The sequence below is a fragment of the Cheilinus undulatus genome, linkage group 21 (genome assembly GCF_018320785.1).
Source record: "Cheilinus undulatus linkage group 21, ASM1832078v1, whole genome shotgun sequence".
In the NCBI taxonomy this organism is placed as follows: domain Eukaryota; kingdom Metazoa; phylum Chordata; class Actinopteri; order Labriformes; family Labridae; genus Cheilinus; species Cheilinus undulatus.
In genome coordinates this window covers 9,522,098-9,547,372 of record NC_054885.1, presented here as the reverse complement: position 1 = coordinate 9,547,372, position 25,275 = coordinate 9,522,098, and the positions used below count along the sequence as shown (strand labels likewise).

Genomic DNA, 25,275 nt, shown 5'->3' with positions numbered 1-25,275 from the left:
TAGCAGTGTATAATGTCTATGAGCAGAATGACCAATAACAACTAGCCTAGCATTATCAAAAGAGATAAGCAGAGTAATGCTAATGGACTGGGGTGAATTAGATAAATTAAAGGGTTTTTTAAAAACTTTATTTAATTGACACAGTACCCTAAAATTACTCAAAATATGTCAAAGTCTTAATTCAGTTTGCTTCGCAGAATGACCAATAACAAATAGCCTAGAATTATCCAAAGAGAAACTTTGTTATTGGTAGGCAAAAAATATTTATCATTACTTTGACTTGAAAGATATACTTTCTTTTAATCGTTTATACCTTGGAGAAAAAAGTGGGTCAGATCTACAGTAGCAGCAAAAAAACCTAAGAGTAACATTAACGAGTTAGCAAGCCAGCATTAGCAAGCCGACATTTCCCCTTCAAAGAGGTCATGTTGGAAGAAGCTAGGCTAAAAAGCGTAGCAGACATGTATAGTTTCTCCGTCTAATGAAAGTTTTAGGTAAAAATGGACCACAACAATGTTGGTTCAATTGTGTTACATCAAAAAAATTTAAAGAATTTTATTTTTCTGCCAGAAAGCCTCTGTGTTTGGCACTAGTTTGCAATAAGAGCTTCTTCTATCAGATACAGTTTGTGCTTTTCTGCCACAATGCATCTAAACAGCTGTTTGGGTCAGCTTGCTGTCACAGAGACAACAAGAGCAAGATAGGCCAGGGTTGCCAGGTGAATTTCAGCATTGGGCTTGGTTTCGGGCTAGTTTTGGGTTAATTTTTATCAGCCATTGGACTGGTTTTGTCACACAGACTTGGCAACCCTGAGATAGGCTAGACAAAACTGAAATTAGTGATTTTCACTTGAGTGTCAATGACGTGCTTAAATGTGGATTTAATGTAGACAAACTCGAGAAACTCAGGAAAAAATGTGAGTATTGGCAGGTATGTTTTCAGACAACTGATATCCCTAAACTCAAAGACAATGCACCTTTTTCAGTCTGAGAGTCTTCTCTGAGCATATTTGATTGCTGAGCTAGCTAGGATACACAACTCCAAGCTAGTGTTAGCTAAAGACCTTTAAGCTAGTGTTAGCTGAACAACTTCAAGCAAGCTTTTGCTTACTTAGCTAACACTAGCTTGAAATTGCTTGCTGTACCCTCTTCATTTATTCTCTGTATTAAAAAATGAAACAAGGGAACACTTAATTTCAAGATTTTTTTTTATTTCTTTTCACCACATTAATTTCACTTCATGCAACAATTCAGCAAAACATAAAAACAGCAACTTCTGAACAATTAACCCCAAATCCAACAAGTCTTTTAAAACATTTTCTTTGCCCATCTTGTCACAGTCTCCGAGTTTAAATGTCTAATAATTTCTACAAGGAAATAAAATAACTATCAGGAGTGAAAAGGGGAGGAATTTCAGCCCCAAAACGGAATATTTTACTGTTAACTCAGCATATTTGTTGTTTAATATACTGTATTTTTTGACTCTTGCCCTTTTTCAGATAAAAAAGATCAAATAATTTAGTCAATTCTGCTTAATAAAAGATGCAGCTGTTTTTTTAAACAAACCATGCAAGTAAAAAAAAAAAAAATTCATAATACTGTTATACGTTTCCCTCCAATTTGTCACATCACGAAGCCTTCAAGTAAATGTGCTGCAGCTGTTCTCAGTTTTGGTCCCATTTTTCTGCAGTTTAATGAGGATTGTGAAAAGATTTTATTTTAACCCTCAGTACTTACCATGTGGTGCATTCAGCAGCTCTGGATGTTTTTATGCTACTGCACAGCGGCTTCAGGCATCACAGGCGAATATGAAAAAAGGACATTTAGGAGAGAAAAGGGAGGCTACATTTCACGTCTGCTTTTAGAGCAGATTTACAAAAAGAAAAAAAGAATATTTAAATAAAAGCGTAGGTCAAGAAAGCCAAAAATCACCTGTACTATACATGGATGAAATCACAATAGAAAAACAGGCTTCTGACCCAAGGTGATATTAAAAAAAAATCACAAATATATGCATCTGACATAAATAAATAAATAATTTAAGCCCATATAAAGGAAAAAATACATTTTAAAGACAGAAATCTACAAACATTTCATGATATTTAACACATAACAGAACCACCAGTCACATAAATCAACTTTACTGCAAGTTCTTCTTCGTCTTTAGATATTCTAATCATTTCAACATATTGCTTCTGATAATGAAAATTTTTGCTTTTTTGTGTTTTCAGGTTTGTCCACAGAGTTCAGCGACTGAAGTACCTAAGTACGACTGAAGTAGTGCCGCAGTATTTTAAGTACAGCAGTATAAACCACAGAAGGGACTCTATGGTTCGTCTCTCTGCTCATCTCCTCAGATCTCATCTTCATCAGAGATGAGTCGATCCAAAGTGAAGCTACAACTTCAGACAGCGAACGCTGAGCACCAGACGCCACACTTTGCTTCCTCTTGTTTCGGAGACACCCTCCTCTTAGCCTCCAGTGTTGAACAGACTTCCTGTAACACCACCAAGGATTGCCTTCATGCTGATGTGTCTAAGGTTCAATCAGCACATCTACACACAGATCTCGATGGGTGTTGTCACCAGGATGCGTCCTCGTTCGTTGTTTTCACGGTTGACGCGCTCGTAGCTGCCGGGGGAGGACTGCAAAGTGTTGGTGGACATGGTGGAATAGTGAGTGTCCATCATGATGCTCGTCTTTGAAGCCATACATGGAGGAGAGAGACTCTGCTGCATGAGCCTGTCCACTAACACCTCCTCTTCAGAAGAAGACGAGCTGATGTCCAGAGGAAGAGCGCTGTTCGCTAAACCGCTGCCGCCTCCGCTGGTCCTGTTCTCCGAGTCCAGCATCCAACTGTGGCTCAGGAAACTGAAGACGTCTTTGACGGAGCAGCGGCGCTCCTGCTCGACGGAGAGGAGCCGGCGAAACATTCGGAGGGCTTCATCAGTGAAGCGTCGCCACTGTGAGGGCACTGTGGCGGTCCGGCGGCGCTGCCAGCGCACAAACTCCTCGTAGAAAGCGTCACCAGGCATGGCCTTCTCCCAGGGGAAGTTTCCTGTCAGCATGCAGAACAAAAGCACACCAAACGCCCACACGTCTGTGCTGAAGTCCACGCAGAATCCCTCCTGCTGTGATGTATCGCACAGCTCAGGCGCCGTGTAAGGGATCGTACCGCTGACACGTTTTACAGGAGAGCCGGCACGACGTGTCATACCAAAGTCTGACAGCTTGACTTTTCTGCACTCTTTATCGAAAATGAGGACGTTCTCAGGTTTGATGTCTCTGTGGACGAGCTTCTTAGAGTGTAGGTAGTCGAGGGCGATCGCCACCTGGTGGACACAACGCTTCGCCACCGTCTCAGGAAGTCCAACCTGAAAACAGAAGAATGAGGAGAATAAAACCACAACATCAAACCATTTAACAAGTCTGACAATTCATGTAACAGAAGTCTGTGGTTAACACAAGATTGAGAGACTTCTACACTTTGAGGACATAAATTACAACACTAATTCCAAAAAAGGTGGTGCGCTGTGTAAGTAAATAAAACAAAGTGCAACAATTTGCAAATCATAATTTAGTATAGGGGCATAGTTGGCTTAGTGATTTGGTTGCGCCTCATGTACCTGACAGCCCCGGTTCAAGTCTGGTCTCATCCCTCTTTCTGGCTCCATCCACTGTCCTATCTCTGTTAAAAGGCAAAAAACCCCAAAATAAAATCTAAAAAATTACCCTGATTAGTTGCAAAATGCTCCTCCAGCTGTTTCTCATTAGGACCACTTACTTTTCCAGCCTTTTGTTATCCCATCCCTACTTTTTGAGATGTGTTGCTGCCATTAAATTAAAAATGAACTGATACTTTTTTATGAAATGGTGAAATCTCTGTTTCAACATCTAATATGTTGTTTATGTTCTGTTCTCAATAATATGGGCTTATGAGATTTGCAAATAATTACATTCAGCTTTTTTTTTAATTTAACACAGTGCCCAAACTTTTTTGGAATTGGGTTGTACATCAGTTGATGCACCTCAAAGCTTTTATGAGTCTAAGGGCACTGAACATTGTAGCCATGACAACTCGGATAAGTCACCTGAGGCGGTATGATGTCAAAGAGATCCCCGGCGAGGGCATACTCCTGAGCGAAGATGTAGTATTCATCAGTTTCAAAGGCGATGCCGAACATGTTGATGATGAAGGGGCAGGGTGACAGGTAGAGCGACACGCTGTACTCCCTCAGGAAACTCTTCAGCTTCGTCGTCTTCTTCCTCAAAAACTTCAGCGCCATTTTAGTCCCTGAAAAAACAAGAACATTTCAGATTACATAACTCATAATTCATCCATCTCATCCTGTTCCGTCTTCAGTACATTAAAGCGTTTAAGGATTTATTTCACACGAGCATAATTGGGTTCAGAAAACTTAATTAAAATCATTTCTAAATTTGATGGATAATTTAAGTCTCTGATGTCACTGAATTAAACGTTGCTGGGGTTTCGAGGGGATTTAAAACCTTATTATCCTACTTCTGGTGATATGCAGAAACAAGTATATTGCTTTAAATGGCATTAAAGTGATGCTTATTCTTTACAGAGGGCTAGAATAGATCAGAAATATGAAGATTAGTCTCTTTTACATAACCTCACTTCCAAAAGTATTTCCTGCATGGTTTTCATTTTTCACCACACAAGAAAGAAAGTTCCTGAAGCATTTACCCTGTTTCTCTTCTTGTTGGCACCATCGACTAGAAAATATAGTACAAAGCCTGAGTGATGTCCACCATTTGGTTACTGAAGAGGGCCTCTGAGGCCAATATGCATGGGCTTCCTTATTTAAAACATCATCTCAAACTAACTTTTACTAATAACATGGTCTCAAGAGAAAAAGGTAGGTAGCCTCCTGACAAAGAGCTACATTGTACTAGCTTGCAATTATAGCAGCCATGCCCCTAATGATGCATAACTCATATACTTCATAAAACCAAAATGGACAAGTTATTAAATCCTCTAACAGATTGTTTAATATCTGTTGCATTGATATTTCACATTCATCTTGGAAACCTCCCGTAGTGTTTGGGAAAGGCAGAACTTTTCAAAAGGTTCTCAGAAGATGACTGAATGAAGGTTCTGTCCGTCACATTCATGATGGGCCAATCAGAATGACAAGACAAAATGAGGTAGTGGGCATGTGCAGCTCCAGAAGTAACCTGAGCTCATCAGACAGGTGTAGTTTATGAACGTTTGAGCTTGTTGGTGGATAAAACTCATGCCGAGGCCAGTCAGGGAAGTGCAAAACCATCTTCTCAACAAAGAAAACCTTTAACATGGTTCTTTGCTCTTGTTTAAGACAAGAAAATGTTGCCCACTTCTGCTAAAACTGCTGTTATACTATGGCTACATCCAAGCTAATCGCTACAATGGTTGCAGCCATTAAATATACCTGCTTACAGCTTACAGTATAGCTAAACCCCACCCGAAACTATTGCAGTTAAGCCAAAGCAGGTTGGAAGGAGAGTGAAAAAATCTTTTTCATCATGGAAAGTTTTCAGTGCTCTTTATCTCATAAATCTGGTGCAGTTCTAATAAAACTGCTGCCGTACTAAAGCTACATCTGAGCTAACTGCTATACTGGTGGCAGCCATTGCCATCTGCTTCCAGTGCAACTAAACCCGGCCTGTAGCTAACACCTCATTCTCAAAAGATGCTGATTGATCAGATCTTTTTAAGACCTGGCACCAGTGGTGTCATGGTGCCTGCAGAAGTGGGTACACACTTGATTTATGCTCTATATTTTTAGCAACCCATACAGTAAAAAATAAACAGCCCATGTTTGACTGCTTTTGGATTTTTTGCACACCTAAAAACATGCAATCTGTATTTGCACATTGCCACTAAACTTTTCTAGCTAGTCTTCCAGTTGAAAGGAATATTATTTAATCATGATGAGGAAGGCATGCCCAGGGAAAGTAGTGCAACCAACTCTATTTGCATCACTCACAAAGGCCAATATGGAGGCAGAGGGAAGCAACTTTCTTCTCCACCCAAAGGGATAGAATGAAGCATACTACTGAATGACGTGCATCATAGGGGATTTAGAGGTGGGTACCTGTATGGAGACTTAAAATGAAGAGGGTTTACTCTATGGAGGGTAAAAGAGAAGTGTATATACTCTGTATATCTGCATATAACCAGCACTACACCATTGCCTGGGGCGATTGAAGCTTTGTGAATTGGATTTACATTATTAAGCACAACCTGTCTGTTCACTCTGTGCCTCTGCTGAGGTAATTGACAGATTGATAGTAAGACAAAGACCTGTAAAGGTCATGACATCTGTTGATAGGCTGCAGAGGAGGGTTGCAAACACTCAAAGACACATATACAGTCAGCTATGTGCCATTTTTATCATTCGCCGTGGAACGAGTAGCTAAGGGGTTTTAATTGTTGGTCATGCAAAGGTACTCTAATCCATTATTCTCTCAGTGTGTAGCACGCTAACATAACAGGTTGCTTTTCCAAGATTTCAACCTTGTAACCTACCATTGTACTTTTAAGTAACCCTCCCCTCACGTACTCTGCAAGGCCAGATAAAGAGCCCGGGCATGTTAAATTGAATGCTCATAATAGCAAACTCAAGTTTGATTGGTCGAACACTATGATGATCAGCAATAACATCCTCATTTACTTCAACTGCAGAGGGATTCAATTGAAATTCTGGAGACCTCAGGCAGATTTTTTGGCCTGGGGTGAATTCTGATCGGATGAAAGCTGTAATTAAAACCAGCTGCACTGGAGGCAACACAACCAATAGAGAGGAGAGAGAGTGGCTATGAAATAAAGCTGGTAAACCAAAGGTAAAAACATCTGCATGATAGATACAGTTTTGACAAGAGTCTTGAATTAAAAGAATATAAGAATATTACTCCGACAGCATCGAGGCCAAGCAGAGAAGGCCTTTCTGGTCCTGTCGGCCCACCACTGATAGCCTGGATATCTGCCATGTCTGCTTCTGTCTGCACGGTCAGTCAGCAAAGAGGAGACTCTTCTCCAATAGCACCGGATCAGCTCTGAAAAGTGCTCTGCTTGTTTTAACACCCTCGGAAAGGTCAAGAGAGGGGGCTGAGTCTTTGTTCTTAATGTGATGATATAAAAAGAGTTTCTCTCATGATGACAGCAACATTCAGAGCATGCCAAATAGGCTATTTGCTGTAAGGGCTGTAGCATACAAAAATGTACAGATAGAAATCAGGCAAAATCCCAATGAAGCTCTGCAGCCATATGCAGTGTTTTGTCTATAATACAAGTGGACACTTGCTTGGGTTGTACCTAACAGTTTGAAATGGCAAGCAACGCTGAACAAGCCCGTACAACTTAGTGGGTATGTTGTAGCCACAGGGCGTGTTATGCATGCTACAAAGAGGCCACACTGGTCCAACTATTCCTCTAATCAAACGTGAGAAATTAGGATCAGATGTCGAGTGTATTTAAAAGCTTTACTCCCACTGTCTGCTGGGTGGCATTATTGTGATGACCTACCATGAACATGAAAATCTGATCACCAAGTTTCTCGCTGCATCTTTCCAGTAGGAGGTGCTTTGACTGCAAGTGATGATTAATATGATCTGTTCAGGGCAGAACTTTAATCTTGTCAAATTTGAAGAAGATTGAGACTTGCTTTGTCAGGGTTTTACAGGCTTTTCCAGTTGGTTGCAATATGAAAGAAGCACCAAAAACTAACTGGGACATTTCTCCATTTCATGAATGATAGTCGCTTATTTTGAATTTGAAGGCAGCAACTCCACATACAAGTAGGTACAGGGTAACAAAAGTCTTGAAAAGTGCTACTATCAAAAATAGCTGGAGGATTTTGCAACTTAATAGGTTAACTGGCAACAGGTCAGTAGCGTAGTCACTCAGCAGTAAAGATGGGTAGAAGTTCACCAATCTGTGAAAAACTGTATAAAAATTGTAGAATGATTTCAGAAAAGTGATCCTGAATGTAAAACTGCTCAGACTTTGAATATCCCACAATCTACAGTCCACAATATCATCAAAAGATTCAGAGAATCTGGAGAAATCTCTTTACACATAGGACAAGACCAAATGTCAGTACTGGATGCTTGTGAACTTTGGGTCCTCAGGTGGCACTGCATCAAAAACAAGCATAATTCTGTACTGGAAATCACTGCATGAGTTCAGGAACGCTTCTACAAATCATTGTCTGTCAACACAGTTGACCATGCCATCCAAAAATGCAAGTTAGAGCTAAAGAAGAAGCCGTTTGTGTACACGATTCAGAGACACTGCTGTCTTCTCTGGGCTAAAGCTCATTTAAAATGGACTGAGGGAAAATAGAAAATTGTTCTGTGGTCAGATGGATCCAAATGTTCAGGTTCTTTTAGGAAACCACAGACACAGTGTCCTGTGGACTAAAAATAAGAAGGACCATCCAGGTTATCAGTGCACAGCTCAAAAGCCTGCATCTCTGATGGTATGAGGTTGCATTAGTGCCTATGGTGTGGGCAGCACACACATCTGGAAAGGCACCATCAATGCTGAAAAGTATATAGAGGTTTAAGAGCAATGAATGCTCCCATCTAGACAACATCTCTTTCATGGAAGGCCTTGCATTTTTTTTAAGCAAGATGATGCTAAACCACTTACCACATCCATCACAACAGCATGGCTTCACAGTGCCTGCCTGTAGTCCAGACCTTTCACTAACAGAAAAAAACATTTGGAGCACAATTAAAAAAATCCAGCAAAGAAGACCCAGGACTGTTGAGCAGCTAGAATCCTACATCAGACAAGAATGGGACAGCATTCCTCTCCAAAAACTCCACTGGTCTCCTCACTTTTCAGCAATTACAGGCCATTCTTAAAATAAGAGCAAATGCTACGTAATGGTAAACACAGCCCTGTCCCTACTTTTTTGAGATGTGTTGCTGCCATCAATGAGATAATATTTTTATGAAATTTTAAAGAGTGTCTGTTTCAACATTTGATATGTTGTTTGTGTTCTATTCTAAATAGAATATGGGTTTATGAGATTTGCACATCATTGCATTCTAGTTTTATTTACATTATAACAGTGCCCCAACATTTTTGGAACTTGCCACGCTGCCGAACAGGCACATCAAGAAATGTCATGGTCTTTGCAGGAAAGCATCACCAACATGTAAAGGTTCATCTGCCAAGATTTGAGGTGAATACAGCCGATAAGGTTTGGGAAGTAAGTCAAAGTAAAACTATGAACGTCTCATAATAAGTACCTCTAATCTTGTGTATAACCAGGTCCACCTTCCCGTAGGTGCCTTTTCCCAGCTCACACACCACCTCGTAGTATTTGTTGATGTCCAGTTTCTCCAGGTTCTGAGCAGCGATGAGCTGCAGCTCCTCCAGGATGTCCATGGAGGCCCGGGAGCTGTGTGGCATTGACGTCATTGTTGAGGAAAGACTTGGGCAGGGTGGAGTTGTAGGTAGCTGGGTCCTGAGGTGGAGGTTCCTGTAGTGAAGAGGGAGCAAGAGGACAAGGAAAGTCGAGTATTGTTTGTGTGAAGATGCCATATGTAACTCTTATCCACCCATGTTTCCTCCATAGACCCCACTGTAACACCTCCTGTACTGTCATGACCAATACGGTCTGTTATTATCAGAATATTTCTGCTCAGGACATATTAACTGATAAACATAACCTATGAGTCATGATATCACCGTGTGTTTATGAGAAAATATTTCTCTGAGACCACTGAGAGGAGAGAAATGTGACCAAAAAGTGTGAATCACGTTTCTTTAGACCTCAATTGTTGGCAAAGTGTTCACAGCAACACTGAAAATCTGATGCCTTTGTTTTTATCTTACATTTTCTTCAGTACAAATGTCCTCTTCTTTACTTGAGTTTTTTCATTTTGTTTATGAGAGTTGTACCCAACTACATCTCAGAGGACAATGTTATCTGCTTTATTGCACTACACCTGTCTGACAGCTAAAGTCCCCGCTGAAATGATGACATTTTCTGATAAAGTGAAAGATAAATTAGTTATTCTCTTATTTTTGAGGAAAATCTCTTACTTCTTTGCTATATAAAGCCTTACTCTAGTATCAGCTGTGAAATATGTTATCAAAAGCTGCACACAGTTCTGGTGTTATCTTTACAAGCAAAAAATTAGGACCGTATTAACCCTGATTTGTCATCAGTAGACATTAACCAAATTTACATAAACAGACCCAATGAGGACACCAGACATTTCTACTAGGATTGTCTTTTTTCCCTCCAAAATGCTTGCTTAAAGTCAAAAGGACCATAATGCACTGAAACAACATTAAATTATTACATCACATTGTTGTGGTTATTTCCAGTCTAGCAGATTCTGGGAGATTTCCCAGTTTGAAGCTTAAAAAATATGGGCTGACTTCCTGCCAAAATGCAGGATGGCTGAGGAAATAAGCCAATAAAGATATCACCTGTACCTGCAGTTCCAGAAGTGCCCACTAGAGCTTTTTTCTCTAATGTGAGTCAGCCCCCATAGACCCCCATGTTATAATGTCCAACTTTACAGCTCTAACACCATGTAAGCCTGAAAATAAAAAGTGTTCATCTCTATATTCACAACAGCTTTATGGAGGAGAAGTTATATAAAACACTCTTTAAACTAAATTTATATCAAGACTAAAATCATTTAGGGTGACAGGTGTGAGCTGTTAGCTCCCCTGAAACACCTGTCCACTGCCGCCTTTGACTGAACCACTGTATCACCTTTTCAGAAACTACCATTTCAAGTACAACACCACACTGTAACTTCCTTTTTTAAAGCTGTCTTGCTATATTTAAGCTTCTGTTTTTGTGAGGAGTTTTTCTCCTTTTTGATTTCTGTTTTTATCTCTGTATTGGCTGTTTAAATATCCTTTTCTATATTTTCCAAGGTATTTCTTTTTCCCTTTGTCACATTCTGATGTATCAAACACTCTGAATGCCTTTTTGATAAAATGTGCTGTACCTTGCTGTTTGTTGGTGTCCCCTAAAAAAAACTAATCACCTAAGGGGTGTCCTGGGAGCCAAGTGTGGCCCACTGTACGTTTTTGATTGGCCCGCAAAAAATCCTAAAAACAAAGTGGAATATAGACCACATAAGAACATAAAGCTTGTTCTTGATTGCACTGTTCTTCCTAGTTTCATCATAAGGTGGTGCTAGAATGCTTAGTCTGTAAACAAACATTCTGACAAGAATTTATTAATGAATATTTTTTGTGTAACTAAATTGAGAAAACACTTTTAACGGTGAACATATCAGCCACCAAAATAAGAAATGCCGCCTTGATCTCGCAAGTAGTACTAATGGCATTCCAGGGGTAGAACCAGTGGTAGCCACTGCCCCTGAAATCTGATTGGCTATTTGCTATGTCAGCTCAGCAATTAATTGGCTATTCAAGCAACCAGACACAAAGCTTAACTTTTTTGTTTTGTAAAGACTTATTTTGGGCATTTTTGTGCCTTTATTTGATAGAGGAGGACAGTGGATAGAGTTGGAAACAGGGACGAGAGCGGGGGAGACGTGCGGCAAAGGACCCCAGGCTGGATTCGAACCCGGGCTGTTCGCATACATGGGGCGCGCCCCAAACCACTAGGCCACCTGCACTCCACAAAGCTTATCTTAATCTTTATCAGTTGTTTTTACAAACTGTAATATCCTCACATTGAGGTACCTGAAAGTGCCCTCCCAGTCCATATATTGTTCTGTTTATGGCTCTCAGTGGATAAAGTTTGGACACTCCTTACCAAACTTATCATCTCACCCTCAAATTCCACATACTCTGTCTGCACATACTCACTCCCTTTCCAGTTAGTCTCTGCAACTACTGTGATCCATCTCCAGCATGTGTCAATAGCACCGTTCTGTTCTGATTAGCTTGAAATATACGCCAGTCTATTTTTATGTGAAGGCTGCTGCCAAAATGCAACAGTCAATATAGAGCAATATTCATATGAATTTTACGAATTTGTACATTTGGTGTTCCTTTTAAGACTGAGTGCCATCACATGCTTTGAATTTCAAGAGTGTGTGAGAGAGCAAGCTCCTCGAGGCAGGGGAGCACAAATTCTACCATGTGATTGTGTATTTTTGTCATGAAACCCTTTTTTTTACCAGATAAAATCCCCTGTCGTTCGCATTTATGTGACTGCCTGCAGCTCTATGATGGCATCCTGGCGTTTTGAAGGAATGCCCCTACAAGCAGATTCATCGAAACAAGGAATGAGAATGTGCAAAACATCCAGTCAACTTCAGAAATACAACACTGAATTCTGATAGTAAATCTTGATACTATATTAACATTATATCCCATCAGGTGGTGCAAGCCACAGGTCATAGTGGGTCAGAGGGTCACAAAAGTAAGATGAGGCTATAGACGATTGAAGGTTAAATTTTGAGGTGGAAGACCGCATGATTTTCTGTGACATCACACATCCTTTCGAGAAAATGTAGACCTATGAATTACCTAATGAATTTGCAATTCCTACGTGAACTGATACTCCTCCTGTGATCTTGTGATCTCTTGTCTCCAGCCGCTCAGGCCTGCGCTCCGAAACCCATCCAGTTAGGACACACACCATCAGTCAGAGCAAAACTGCAGCTTGCATGCAGAGCTAGGTGGATTATTTAGGTCAGATTTTTATGGAAATATTAGACAAAAAAAAATTTTGGTTTGTCTTAACTAACAAATGAGGCCAACTGAGCAAAGTCTGTGAACAGGAGGTGTTAACACAGAAAAATCAGCGATGCTAACACCTGTCCAGAGGTTTTTTTCACTGTCAATCAAAGTGCGCTGCGAGGATAAAGCCAGTAAGACGACTAATCAAATAAATAAATTAAGGAATTAAAAGTATGAACACGTCAGATTAGAAAAGAGAGAGGTCAAAGTTCTTCCATGTACAGAGCAGATCCTGTGAAGCTGATTAATCGGCCTCCTGTATAAGTGAATGTCTAACTCTCATCTGATGTGTTTCCTGCTGGCATACATCTTTCGCAGCTCTGTCTCACCTTCCACCCCTCTCCCCTCCCTCCCACTCCTCCTCCTCCCCCTCGTTCTCCACCACTTCAGCTGATCTACGCTCACGTGTCGGCTCTCCCTGGCCTCGGAGATCTCTGAATGATGGAGAGCTTTCACAGCTCTGATGGTGCAGCAGAATTTCAACATCTCTCATTAACAGGGCTGAGAAAGTGTTGAACAAGACAGGATGTCCATCTGTGCTGCTGCTGTGAATGTGTGACTGCGTGCATGTGTACTTGCACAGAGCTTCTGGGTTCAGTGTGTGAAAACAATAAAAGCAAACACAGATAATTCAGTCTGTTTCCGTGGGAAGAAAAGCAGCGACTGTAAAACTGTCTCTTCGTGTTTTTCATTATATCCCTACACCTTTCATGGAATCAGACCTGTTAAACTGGATTTATTAAGGGCATACTTAATTTAAAAGTAATAAACATCTCACTGCTGCTGCAAATAAAAGAAATTCAATCACCGTGTTGGATGTTTCTGCCTTTACTGCAGGACCAGCCGATAGGTTACAACCCTGCTGGTATCATCTGTTTTTAAAGCCCTGATACAGACTAAAGTGTTGAACATGTCTGCTTTTTCCTCTTTTCACCGGTCCCTGCAAAGGCTTTTTAACAATTCTGTCTCTTGCAGCCTTGGATTGTCTTTTGTTTGTAGCACTCTTTTCTGTTTCTCATAGGCACCTTTTTCAGTATTAATATTTTAGCACCAAGGATTGTTTATTGACTTCACAGTTATGCTGATGACTCACGTTTCTACAAAGGTGTTGATTCTAAACACTGTTTTTCTTGCAGTCTCACCCAGACACATCACACCAACTCTACTTATGAGAAGAATATGTGTCAGCTACTTGTCAAGGATAAATATGGATTCAACGCTGTCCTTTGTCTTCACCAGAAACTGTAAAAAAAACGTGGACATACTAAAGTCTTATTGACGTCACTCATTAATTTATGCATTTTGAAGTCTGTAGGTGGTGGCTACAATATTGAGAATGGTATCTCCATCTGACTGTGGCACAGTCTAGAAGCAGGCAAAGAGGTAGAGCTGAGGTGCCATAAACCTCCGTGTAAACAGTGATCATGCATCCGCCTGTCAGCCTACCTGTTTAATAACAGGACAACTCAAAAGCTTAATGAAATAGAAATGAATACGTTTTATAAACTTATCCATCTTTAATTTCTATTTTAATGGAGAAATTTGGGGGCATTTCTTCAAGACAGTCTAGTTGTAATCTGCTTATCTCAGATGCCCCCTTACAGATTGCTACAGTGAGATGCCGCATCAGTCAGAATGGAAATACCCCCTAAAGACTTTCAAAATAAAATCAGATTAAACTTCCCATTTGGGTAAGGGTTAATGCAACAATTCCCAAATAGTTGTTTTTCCTATAACATAATCAACGGCAAAAATATTTAAATTTATGCGCTTCCTTTGTAGTCCATTGTGCCATGTCGCCAGTGAACACAATGCATGGTGGGAAATTCATCTTACCCCTTGGTATCAAGTGTGGTCCTGAAAAATCTTTGTCTCAAGGGCCATGAAGCCTTTGACCCTTAGGCCTAACCCTCGATTCAGAAAAGAATTGGGAAAACTCTCGACTGACGTGAAAGCACTAAAATAAGGGGAAGGGCTAAGACAAGGGCAAAGGGCTAGAAATGGGATTGACCCTAAAAGTAAAAAAAATCTAACCTAAAAAAACAAATTACAAAATGTTTAATAAATTCCAGTAAAAAGTCTGCTTACAGGAAAAAAGTAAGTACACTCTAATGCAGTAATGTAGCTAAAGCTAACAAAGGTATGTTCGCTACATAGGTAACAAAGCTACCTAGATAACATAGCTATATAGCTAAAATAGTTCAATCTAAAGCTCATGAAACTACGTTAGCCATGTAGGTACCAAAGCAGCGCAGGTAACATAGCTATGTAGATAAAATAGCTAAAGCTAACAAAACTATGGTAGCCACGTAGATGAAAAAGCTATGAACTAGCTAAATTTGATGCTAAGGAAACTATGTTAGCCATGTAGGTAATAAGACAACATAGTTATGTAGGTAAAATAGCTAAACCTAAAGCTAATGACTCCGTCAACCACGTAGGTAACAAAGCTTTGTAGATAAAGCTATTTAGCCTAAATAGCTAAATATAAAGCTAATGAAACTATGTTGGCCATATAGGTTACACAGCCACGTAGATAACAAAGCTATGAAGCTTAAATAGAAAAATATAAAGCTAACAAAACTCTGTTAGCTATGCAGGTTACAACACAAACTACCTAGGCAACACAGCCACATAACTAGTCTGAAGCTAAAGCAAACACTACATTAGATACTAGTTCAACATACACTAGCTATGTTAGATTGTGCTACATGTGCTAAAGCTACACCCATTGTAAATGTAGTTTAGCAAACTGTGCTTCAGTTTAGCATCATTAGCTTTAGCTACAACTGTTGTAGCTACACTGGCCTAGTATTGTCAACTATGTAGCTAGCAAATCTATGTAAGCTTTAGCTAAAGCTGTCAAAGCAAAAGCAAGCCAACATTTGCATAACTAATTCTCAACAGGTATACATAATTCAATCCCAGATTAGACATTTGACCTTTTTCCGTTTTATTTACGAAATATTGCTGAGTCTGTTTGCATTGTCACTATTTCATAAATGTGAATGGTAGACTTTGTTAATGAAAAAAGATGCTTATAAAAATAAAACTTCTAAAATGTTGTACTGGCAGATTACGTCCCTTCTATTCCAACAGATTTGGCATCTCATATTAGTAGTCTGCAACAAGGGGCATCTGAAATATGCAGTGTGCAACCAGACCCCTGCTTTTTTAGGGACTTGGACCTTGTTGTTGGGCGCTAGGGGTCCTTCTCATGGACTTCTTGGTGAACCAAATCAATTTTGATGATATTCACTCTTGGGCAGAACACATCTAAATACATACAGAAAACCTCTTATTTAATAGAAAGAAAGAACGATTGAATCAGTCACAATATTTAAAGAACGGCATTATTTTGTTTTTGGCACATTTAAAATGCAAAGTGAAATAAATTCAGAAGCTCTCCTTGGGCATGAAAAGTTTGCTTGACTAACTTCTCTTATTTTTACATTTACAGAAACTAAAATTTAACCAAAGGTCAGAACATTTTCTTCTTCTCTTGACACGCTGAAGCTTGTACAAACTTTTATTTCAAGCGCTACTGCAAAGCAAATCTCTTGGGTCCCTGTGAAAGTCAAGAAATCAATTACAACTCGAATTGGGTGATGCTGACTGAAAAACAACAAATCCTGTTCTACAGCCTCTGCACTGACGTAAAGGTACTTTAAGGATAATCTAAAAGCCTTTAGTACATCTCTTCCTCATGGTCTTGACCGGCCTTTGACATGCTGCACAGCCACAGTATGTTTCTGATCCACAGACCATCTGCAGCTATGGATAAAAACACATTAGTCGCTAAGGATGAATTAAGTTCAGATCACCTGAGCCCTGAACTGCCACATGCTGTTCCTCCGTGTAACATAAACGTGACAAACCTGATTAACTCAGAGAGTAATGACCTCTCTGTGGGAAAAAAACTGCCCCTCATTTGTGCTGAGGCCAACATGAGCCTGTAAAACAACAGCACCTAATTAATCACCCATAATGTGAAATCAATACATCAGCCAACTAAAAAAATACTTAATGAACAAATGATGGCATGTAGAGATCCATCAGACAGCCTTCAACAGCCCTCCAGACCCCTATTTAAGCTGTGATAGCTGCATTTGTCTTTGGATCTTTTACTGTTTTTTAAGAGTGACATGTCATACTCCCTTTCCATCTTTTAACACAACCCCCCTGTGATCTAAATGTCAAGGCGATGCTTTGGTAAAAATATAATAGTAGAAGTACCAGAATAAAACATTTGACAGTATTGCCTTAGAAGTACAGAATAGAGGATTTCAGTGTTTGTATCAAACAGAAACCTCAAAATGTGCAAAAAACTGCAGTTCTTCAAGTGTCCACTAGAGACTGACTTTCAAAGCACCCTAATCAGATACACACTCCATGTAAAAATGCTACATATGTACTGCAAAATTTAAACATATTATGACATTCATGCGGCTCAAACTTGGTGGCTGAATCGGAGGAAAATCGCACAGTGTACATCCAACTTAAGTGATATTATTAGAAAGTGGAAGCATTCAGCAACTCAGCCATGAAGCAGAAGACCACGTAAAATCACAGAAGGGCCAACAAATGCAAAGACCCTTCTGATTCAATAGCTGAGGAGTTCTGAACTACCACTGGAGTTAATGTCACACATCAGCAAGTCAAATGCCAAGGATTTGATGAAGTGGTGTAAAACACACCAATGCTGGGTTTGATGGATGCTGGGTGGACGTTACCTGCCCTACTGCATCGTGCTAGCTGTTAAGGTTTATGAAGCAGGGATGATGGTATGGGGCTGTCTTTCAGGGTTTGGGCTAGGCCTCCTTTATCCAGTGAAGGCATATCTTGGCCCTCCCTTCTTGGAGGAAAGTTCCACCCTCCCCTACTGATCTTCCTGCTGACCAGCTGACTATGGTCTGGGAGATTAATGGTTTCAATCCTAGTCAGGTCCTAAACTTTGGATGAAAGTGTCTGTAACATTGTAACATCAGGAGGGCCACATCCATTTCCTGAGAGGGGAGTGGTCAGGGGTGGAGTCAGACAGCTCATTAACATTTAAAGCTCCAGATGCTTAAATGGATCGTTCTGAGCAGGGCTGAAACAGAGGGCTTTTTAGACATGCAAAAATCCAATAATAGAGTGTTTTTTCAGCAACAAACTTCACAGGCATGTTTTGGGGACCTCTGAAACCAATATAAACTTGTCTTAAAAGGGTAAAATATGTCCCCTTTAATGCGTCAGCATACCGAGACATTTTGGACGATGCTAAGCTTCCAACTTTGTGACAACAGTTTGGGGAAGGCTCTTTTCTATTCAAACATGTGCATGAAGCAAGGACTATAAAGACATGGGTTGATGAGTTCAGTGTGGAAGAACTTGACTAGTCTGCAGAGAGCCCTGAGGAAGAGGAGGAATGGAGGTTGTGAGCCAGGTCTTCTCATCCAACATGGGCAATGAATGGGCACAAAATCCCCCAGAAACACTTCCAAGAAGAGTGGAAGCTATTATATCTGCAAAAGCGGCAAAAACTCCATATTAAAGCAAATGTAGTCAGGGTTACAGGCTCTCAAAATCAGTCAGATTTGACAGCCCTAGGTTAGCAACTTAACCCTCATTTTTATATGGTGGAATATAATTAGTATGTCAGTACTGAAAACATGAAATCTCATCCCTATTTTCAGGAATGCCTGTGATGCAGCTGGGAATGAACACAAGGTTTAAACAGCGAGTCTGCCGACTGTCAATGATGTTCACTTTCTTCACCTGCAGCTCAAACAATGCTCTGCACTGAGACTGACACAGAAGGACTGAAGGACTCCGTGTCAACTTCCAAGTACAAGCTGAAACCTGCAGACTGACTCTTGTCAGATTTCTGCTGAGAGATCAGCTCTGAGATCCATCTATCACGGCTAAATTAAAAGTAAAGATTTAATTGTGAGCAACAGAGATTCTATCGGGGCCCGTTTAACATCTTTCTGTCTGGTATCAGGTCACTTCCAGTCTTATTACATCTGAATCTGCCCGCTGAGAAAACATGACCACAGAGATTATTTCTGCCTCACAAGCAGCTTCTCAAATGTGTGTTTGAGTGTGTGTGTGTGGTGCAGTGAGCCTCTCTGACACTCTGAGCGTGTGTGGCGGACGCTCTGTGTCCCTGAGCGCGCTGCATTAATACCAACACGTCTCTTCTTCTACTCTGAGCCCGACGGTAACATCACAGCTCTGTCTGCTCTCATCTCTCTACTTTGCTTTTATTTCAGTGCAAAGATGTGTGCGGAGAACAACCTGGAATAAGAGCAGACAAACCTCTCAGCGTGCAACAACGCTGCTTTAAATTGATGATTATATGGCTATCAATTACCTGTAAAAGTGTGCTTTTTCAAATGTCAGATAAAAACACTAAACCAGAGCTCAAGTTTGTGACATTTCAACACCAACACATGAGCAAATATGAACATTTCTTAATAAACTCTAAATGTTCAGGCAGATAAAAAGCAAACACAGAGGAGGAGAGAACATTCAGACTCATTAAAAGGGTAAACTGACATCTTTGCTTCATGACTAGTGAAGATGCAGCCTCAGCTATCAGCAAAAAGTGAGTGTGGTCGATCCCATATTCAGGGCAACAAGATATTACTCAGCAGGTGTGCCTTCATTAGCAAGCATGACTGTGCATTTATTCAGAGAGAAGTCAGAAACCTTTCAAAGCAGTGATTTCACAACCTTACGTTAGCCTCATTAGCTGTTTAAACACACTCACAGTTTCAGGATCATGCTAGCTGTTACGGCATGCCACAGGATAACACAGCTCAAAATTATCATTCCTATTATGATTTTATTTATTCAAACAAAAGACCTGGCTATAATTGGAAGCTGTGTTTTTGACGCAGCTTTTCATTCAGTTTGTGTTTATCGGTATGCCTCTGACCTGTTTAGCAGGTTTATCAAGCTAGCAATGCTAATTTTAGCTTTATTTCCTGTTTGTAAACTTCTACAGCAGCTAGCTTGAGGATTCATGAGAACATGCTAGCAGAAAGTGCATCACTGTGTCCTGAATTGCACACTTCTGTACTGAACACTAAATATTTTTGAGTAAATAATTGCACAAAGTACGGTGACACTGAGAAATATACGTAAACTATACTACTAAAATACTCCAAAACGTCAAGAAGTGAGTGTGGAAGGATGGACACTATTGGTTATGTAGCTGCAGTTACACTGTTAGCATGCTAGCTAACGTCAGCATCCGCTGGCTAATGTGTTGTTGGCAATGGCAGCAACTCAAGAATAAGGCGTTTCAGGCAAAATACGTTGTTGTGGGAGTCAGAACAGCCGTCAAATGTTAGTAATAATTACCTAACACCTGGTAGGCAACTGCTGTAAAAAAGAAATAGAAGAAGAAAACAGAAGCTGTTAAATGTTGTCACTTCTACGATTTGAGACAGTACTAACCTGCTCTAATAAGGTACTCTGTACTGCATTTAAGTTTACTTTTACACAGTATTCTAACAGAAGTATGTGACTTGAGACACACAGCTTGTCTCAAGCTAATACCAGTGAAAATGACTAATTTCATTATGAATTAATTTATGTGAAAGAAAGTACAACAAATTCTCATTAGGCCAAGCTGAATTCTTTAAATATGCCAGTTTATTTATACAAAAGACATGATTGATTTAGCTTTTTATTGAGTCTGCATTTAGCAGTATGTCTCTGACTTGTTTAACCCAAGTTGTCAAGTTAACAATGCTAACGGTAACATCCTTGGCGTGAGTTAGATTATGTGAAAGACAGTAAGAAAAATAATCATTAGCCCAAAAAGAGGAATTTAAACATCTAATCCATTCAAACAAAAGACCTGCATATCACAGTCACTGTTAATCAGTATTCCTGGCTACCATATCACCATGGAGACAAAGGAACACTCCAAGCAACTCAAGCTTGGTGTGCTACTGAAAAGTATAAGTCAGGAGATGGATCCAAAAACATTACCAAGGCACTGGACATCCCCCAGAGTTCAGTTAAATGCATCATTAAGAAATGAAAGAGATACACCACATATGTATGCTTAGATCAAGAAGGAGACTAATGAGAGTAACCACCAAGACACCTGTGTCTACTCTGAAGGCATTAGAAGCTTCAGCAGCTGAGATGGGAAAGACTCTGCATACAACAACTGTAGTCCAGGTTCTTTACCAGTCAACGCTTTATGGGAGTGTGATGAAGAGAAAGCCACTGCAGAAGAAAGCTTGCTTTTGGACTATCAGACAAGACGCTATGTACGGCAGATGCCAAACACTGCACATCACCACAAACACACCATCCTCACTGTGAAGCCCGGTGGTGGCAGCATCATGCTGTGGCGATGCTCCTGATGCCCCGTCCAGAGACTAATTCAGGCGTATACGCAAAAGTTTTTTGTCGTATCGGCATTTCATCTACACAGAAACTGTGTTTTGGGTGACTGTAAACGATACTTTTTGAAAACGGGTCCCAGAGTGCAAAGAATCCATAAATGACTACCGTTTGGTCTCCGTGTGTACGGCTATCCACATCTTTCTTGAAACAATTACATCACACACAGTGTAGCTCCTTTAATGCGCCTGCGCGGGTCCGACCAAAACAACAATGGTTGCTACTGAGCTTGTTATGGCTTTTACAGCTAAATCTGATGCTCCTTTACCACCGCCGCGAAACGCACACACCATATGTTCTTAAATCCAACGCTGAGAACAACCAGATGGGCAACTAGAAGAAAGTTTGTGTCAGTTCCAGTGGTTCCATACTCACGCAGATATTTCCTGAAACGATCCTGTATTTACGGAAAACTTTTTCAAAACGAAACAGCAATTTATCTTTTTCGTCTTTGTGTGGACAGGGTCTTAGCAGTCGGCCCTGGAAGGCTTGTAAAAGTAGAGGTGAAAATGAATGCACCAAAATACAAGCCCAGACCTCATTCCAGAAGAGAATCTGTGTCTGCACTAAAAAAAAGGCTTTTCATCCCTGTGCTTGAACAGTTTCACAAAGAAGAAAGGAGTAAAATTGCAGTGTCCAGATGAGCAAACCTGGTTGAGACCTTTCCACACAGACTCAGTGCTGTGATTGCAGCCAAAAGGGCATCGACTAAATACTGACTTGAAGGGGGAGAACATTTACGCAGTCACTTATTTTACATTACATATTTCTATTTGATTGACTTTTAAGAAATCTGTGTTTACTTCACATCTTAAGAGCTTTTTTGCCAGAAAGTCAAATTATATTGACCATGATTGATTCATCGAATACGTTTTTTAGACACTGTAGTTAAAAATCAAACCATATTGATTCGTCTTTGAGCCTTACGCCACTAATATTTGGGTCAATTCTTTTCTTCAATAACAGGAATGCAGACAAACTCCTGCGCACTGTCCTCATTGGAAACAGTTTGGTACTGCAACATTGCCAATGTTTTGTGCAATCCTGACAGTGTGCAGGAGTTCACATCCAATTTTTGATGGATTCATTTCTCTCCCACGCACCTGCCTAGTGAAATTGGAGCATTTTTTTAAGCACTGGTACTTTTAAATACAATGGATCATTAAAATATGAGGGGAAGCAACGATTTTATACATGCATCTGGTATTGCAAATGTGAAAAAATGAGCAAATAAAAGATGCTAAATCACAACTACAGTAAAGCTGTAAATATTAAGGTTATCTCAAGCAGATAGGAAATTTGAGTAAAACATGGAAAAATTGTAGAAATTCTATCATTTAAGAGGATAAAGCCATAGAAATGGTATGCCTATGATCATTTATGTCTGTTTTGAGTGAAAAAATGCTTGAATATTACCCCAAAAAAATGTATCCATAGATTTATTGATTATGCCCTGAGGGCTAAATCTGCACCAGAATAAGTAAGAGCAAATGGTATTTAACCAGTTCGCCTAAAAATGTAAGAAATTCCTAACACAAACGTGCTGATAGATAAATACCAGCATTAATATTGAGCATTCAAACCGTGAGCTGCCAGGTACAGCCAGTGTTTACAGTCTGCACAGTGTGTACGGATGCACAAAGACATGAATCAGCTCTGCAGACACAAAGCTCCATTCTCATCACCATCATTATTATCGCAGCGTGCCGCACATGTGCAGCCAGGTACGGCTGGACAAGCGTGCACGTGAGCGTGTGTGCGTGGGTAGAATGCTTAAAAATGTTGTGATCGATAAATCAATCCGAGATAGTGAAACATGGAGAGAGATGTGAGGCTGGAGAGCAGCGCTATTGTTCTGCCCAGTCACTTTGTGTCTCGTGGTGCATCTTTAACTTTGTGTGCAAGAATTTTAATGCAATTTAAAGGTTTATAATGAAAATACAGCTGTTTTACTGAATTATTACACCTGTCTGGGCTTGCAAAATCAGCACTGTGATTTCTGACACACACAAAAAGGCACATCAGCTCGCGTAGAGACTCGGAATTAAAGACACATGAAAGGACACAAACGAGCATCAGTCATTAGTAAATTGAAGTGAACACCTGATCAGGTCTTACCTTTAACAAATGCACAATCTGTCAGTCAGTCCAGACAGCACGTGACCGCGAGAGGAAACGTCTCGTATCTCTAAACTGTTTTGTCTTTTTTTTTTTTTTTTCCCTTTTCACGCCGCTGATGAAGAGCCTCCTCCTCCTCCTCCTCTCTTCCTCCTGTCTGTCACTCTCTCGGCTCCTGCTGCTGCTGATCAGCCGCTCTATTGTCTGCACACACCGCAGGAGGCCCCGCCCACCGCGGATACAGGCCAATCGGAGCGCAGAGCGGCGGCTCGATCCTCTGCGACTACGATGGCTTCAAGGAACCTCGGAATTTATGTAAGACCATTTTTCAGCTATACCACATCGATCTAGCAGAAAGCCCTGGAAACATAATCACCAGTTTGAATACATCAGAAGATAGAAAATGATTATGTTCTGTTAACAATTTAAAGGAGCTTTTGTGTGGTGTTTAAATACAGTTGGGGATTCTCAAAATTTGGTCAATATCAATACATATTTAGACAGCTAATTTTATGGGGGTTATTTTTGGAATCTAAAGGAAATTATGGTAGTATTACATTAAAAAAGTTGCCATTTAAAGGGTTTTGAAGACCAAATCTCGAGGGTAATGAGTAATTAACATTGAAATAACATGTTATGCATGTTATGAATGTCCAACAACAAAAAAACTTACCTTGAGTTCAAGATTTACTTAGTCGGATTGAACATTTACACATCAAGGACAAAATAAGGAACATGATAAGAGGTGCTACTTTGTCCACAGGGGGCGCCAAAACAGACACAAACAGAACGTTCCTCACAGGAGCTTTAAAACATAAAAATCTAACACAACACACACAAAATATTCACTCCGTCTTGAGTGGCTTTTGCAACTGACTTGATATAAAAAAAAATGAGGGCTGTCGGTCAGTGACCTCTTGACTGTCAAGGCTGATTAATTGATTCATTATTCTTATAGCATTTTAGCCAACTAATATTAGCTTTGCACATTTTTGCCCCATGCTTTGGTTCCTGGCTAAATATCTGAAAAAGATCTCCCATAAGCACCACTAACACAGAAACTATTTTACTGTGAGTGCCAGTGGTAAATGAAGAAATAAATGAGTAGAATGTGATTTATCCTACGCCCTGTGAATGCATCATGAAGATGAAAGCAGAGCACAACATGTCCTGACGTTTGGCCCAGACTCTTCTGCGTATTTAATAAACCACTTTGACAATGAATGCGCGTTGGTGTAGCTGAAGTCTATTCATTTCAGAAGCTCCTTTGCCAAAATTTTACTTCGCAGAGTTTTTAAGTTTGGAGCAGTTATTACCAATGAGTCATAAATGAACTCTTCCTTCTATGTTGCTCTAAAGAGCAGAAAACCAAACAGGGGGATGTGATTGGAGGAAAGGTCATGGTTACAGCTGCTGGTTGAGCATGAGCAGAAAAGATAATTGGTTTATAATCAGCAGGTGTGTGAGAATATCAGAGCTTTAATGTGAGCAGAATAAAGAGGAGAGGTTTGAGCATGCTGTGAGGGTCCTGACCTGTGAGGGCAGGAACATCATATCAGTCTATTATAATTCCTTCAGTCCTCTCCTGTGTCATCAAGTAGATCATTTTCAAGCATATCTTGAGTTTTGATGGCTAGTTCTGATTAAAAAAGATTAATTTAAGCATCTCATTTAAACCTTTAAGGTTTTCTGGTTCAAAGGGCGTGAGTAGATTTTACCACCAGCTGTCTGGGGGGGTTCCAGGCCAGCATAGAGCAGCACAGCCACAGACAGACAGAGTAAACTGTGGGCCAAAATCCATGGGGGATGGTCCGGGATTGATGATTACACACTGGTTTACACCAACATAGCAGCCCTGGTGGGGGTCTCCAGGCCAGCATAGTGCAGTGCTCATCACAGACAGAGCAAACTGTGAGCCTTAAACTTTGCTAAGACATTCTTAGATGGATAAACAGAATCCATTGTGATGAAGCAAGATCTGTAGGAGAATCTATATCCACCAAGAACACTATAACAATGTACATTGCAAAGCGCATATTATTC

General features: G+C 40.2%; 1 protein-coding gene across 1 annotated transcript; it reads right to left on the bottom strand.

Moving 5' to 3' along the window:
* Nucleotides 1-1,403: 1,403 nt before the first annotated feature.
* On the bottom strand, nucleotides 1,404-23,313 carry LOC121503668 (serine/threonine-protein kinase SBK1-like). The gene is made up of 4 exons (XM_041778185.1): nucleotides 23,233-23,313; nucleotides 9,267-9,499; nucleotides 4,091-4,293; nucleotides 1,404-3,373 (listed from the first exon to the last, which is right to left on the bottom strand). The coding sequence occupies exons 2-4, from the start codon at nucleotides 9,436-9,438 to the stop codon at nucleotides 2,555-2,557; spliced, it is 1,194 nt and encodes a 397-aa protein (XP_041634119.1). The 5' UTR covers nucleotides 9,439-9,499; nucleotides 23,233-23,313; the 3' UTR covers nucleotides 1,404-2,554.
* Between the last annotated feature and the right edge of the window lie 1,962 nt (nucleotides 23,314-25,275).

What these genes read in the sequence shown, in the direction of transcription:
- LOC121503668 (XM_041778185.1), bottom strand. Translation starts at nt 9,438, where the DNA reads ATGACGTCAATGCCACACAGCTCCCGGGCCTCCATGGACATCCTGGAG. An exon ending in GGTTATACACAAGATTAGAG is followed by an intron (nt 4,294 to 9,266) that starts GTACTTATTATG and finishes TTGTTTTTTCAG; the next exon opens with GGACTAAAATGGCGCTGAAG. An exon ending in TTGACATCATACCGCCTCAG is followed by an intron (nt 3,374 to 4,090) that starts GTGACTTATCCG and finishes TTCTGTTTTCAG; the next exon opens with GTTGGACTTCCTGAGACGGT.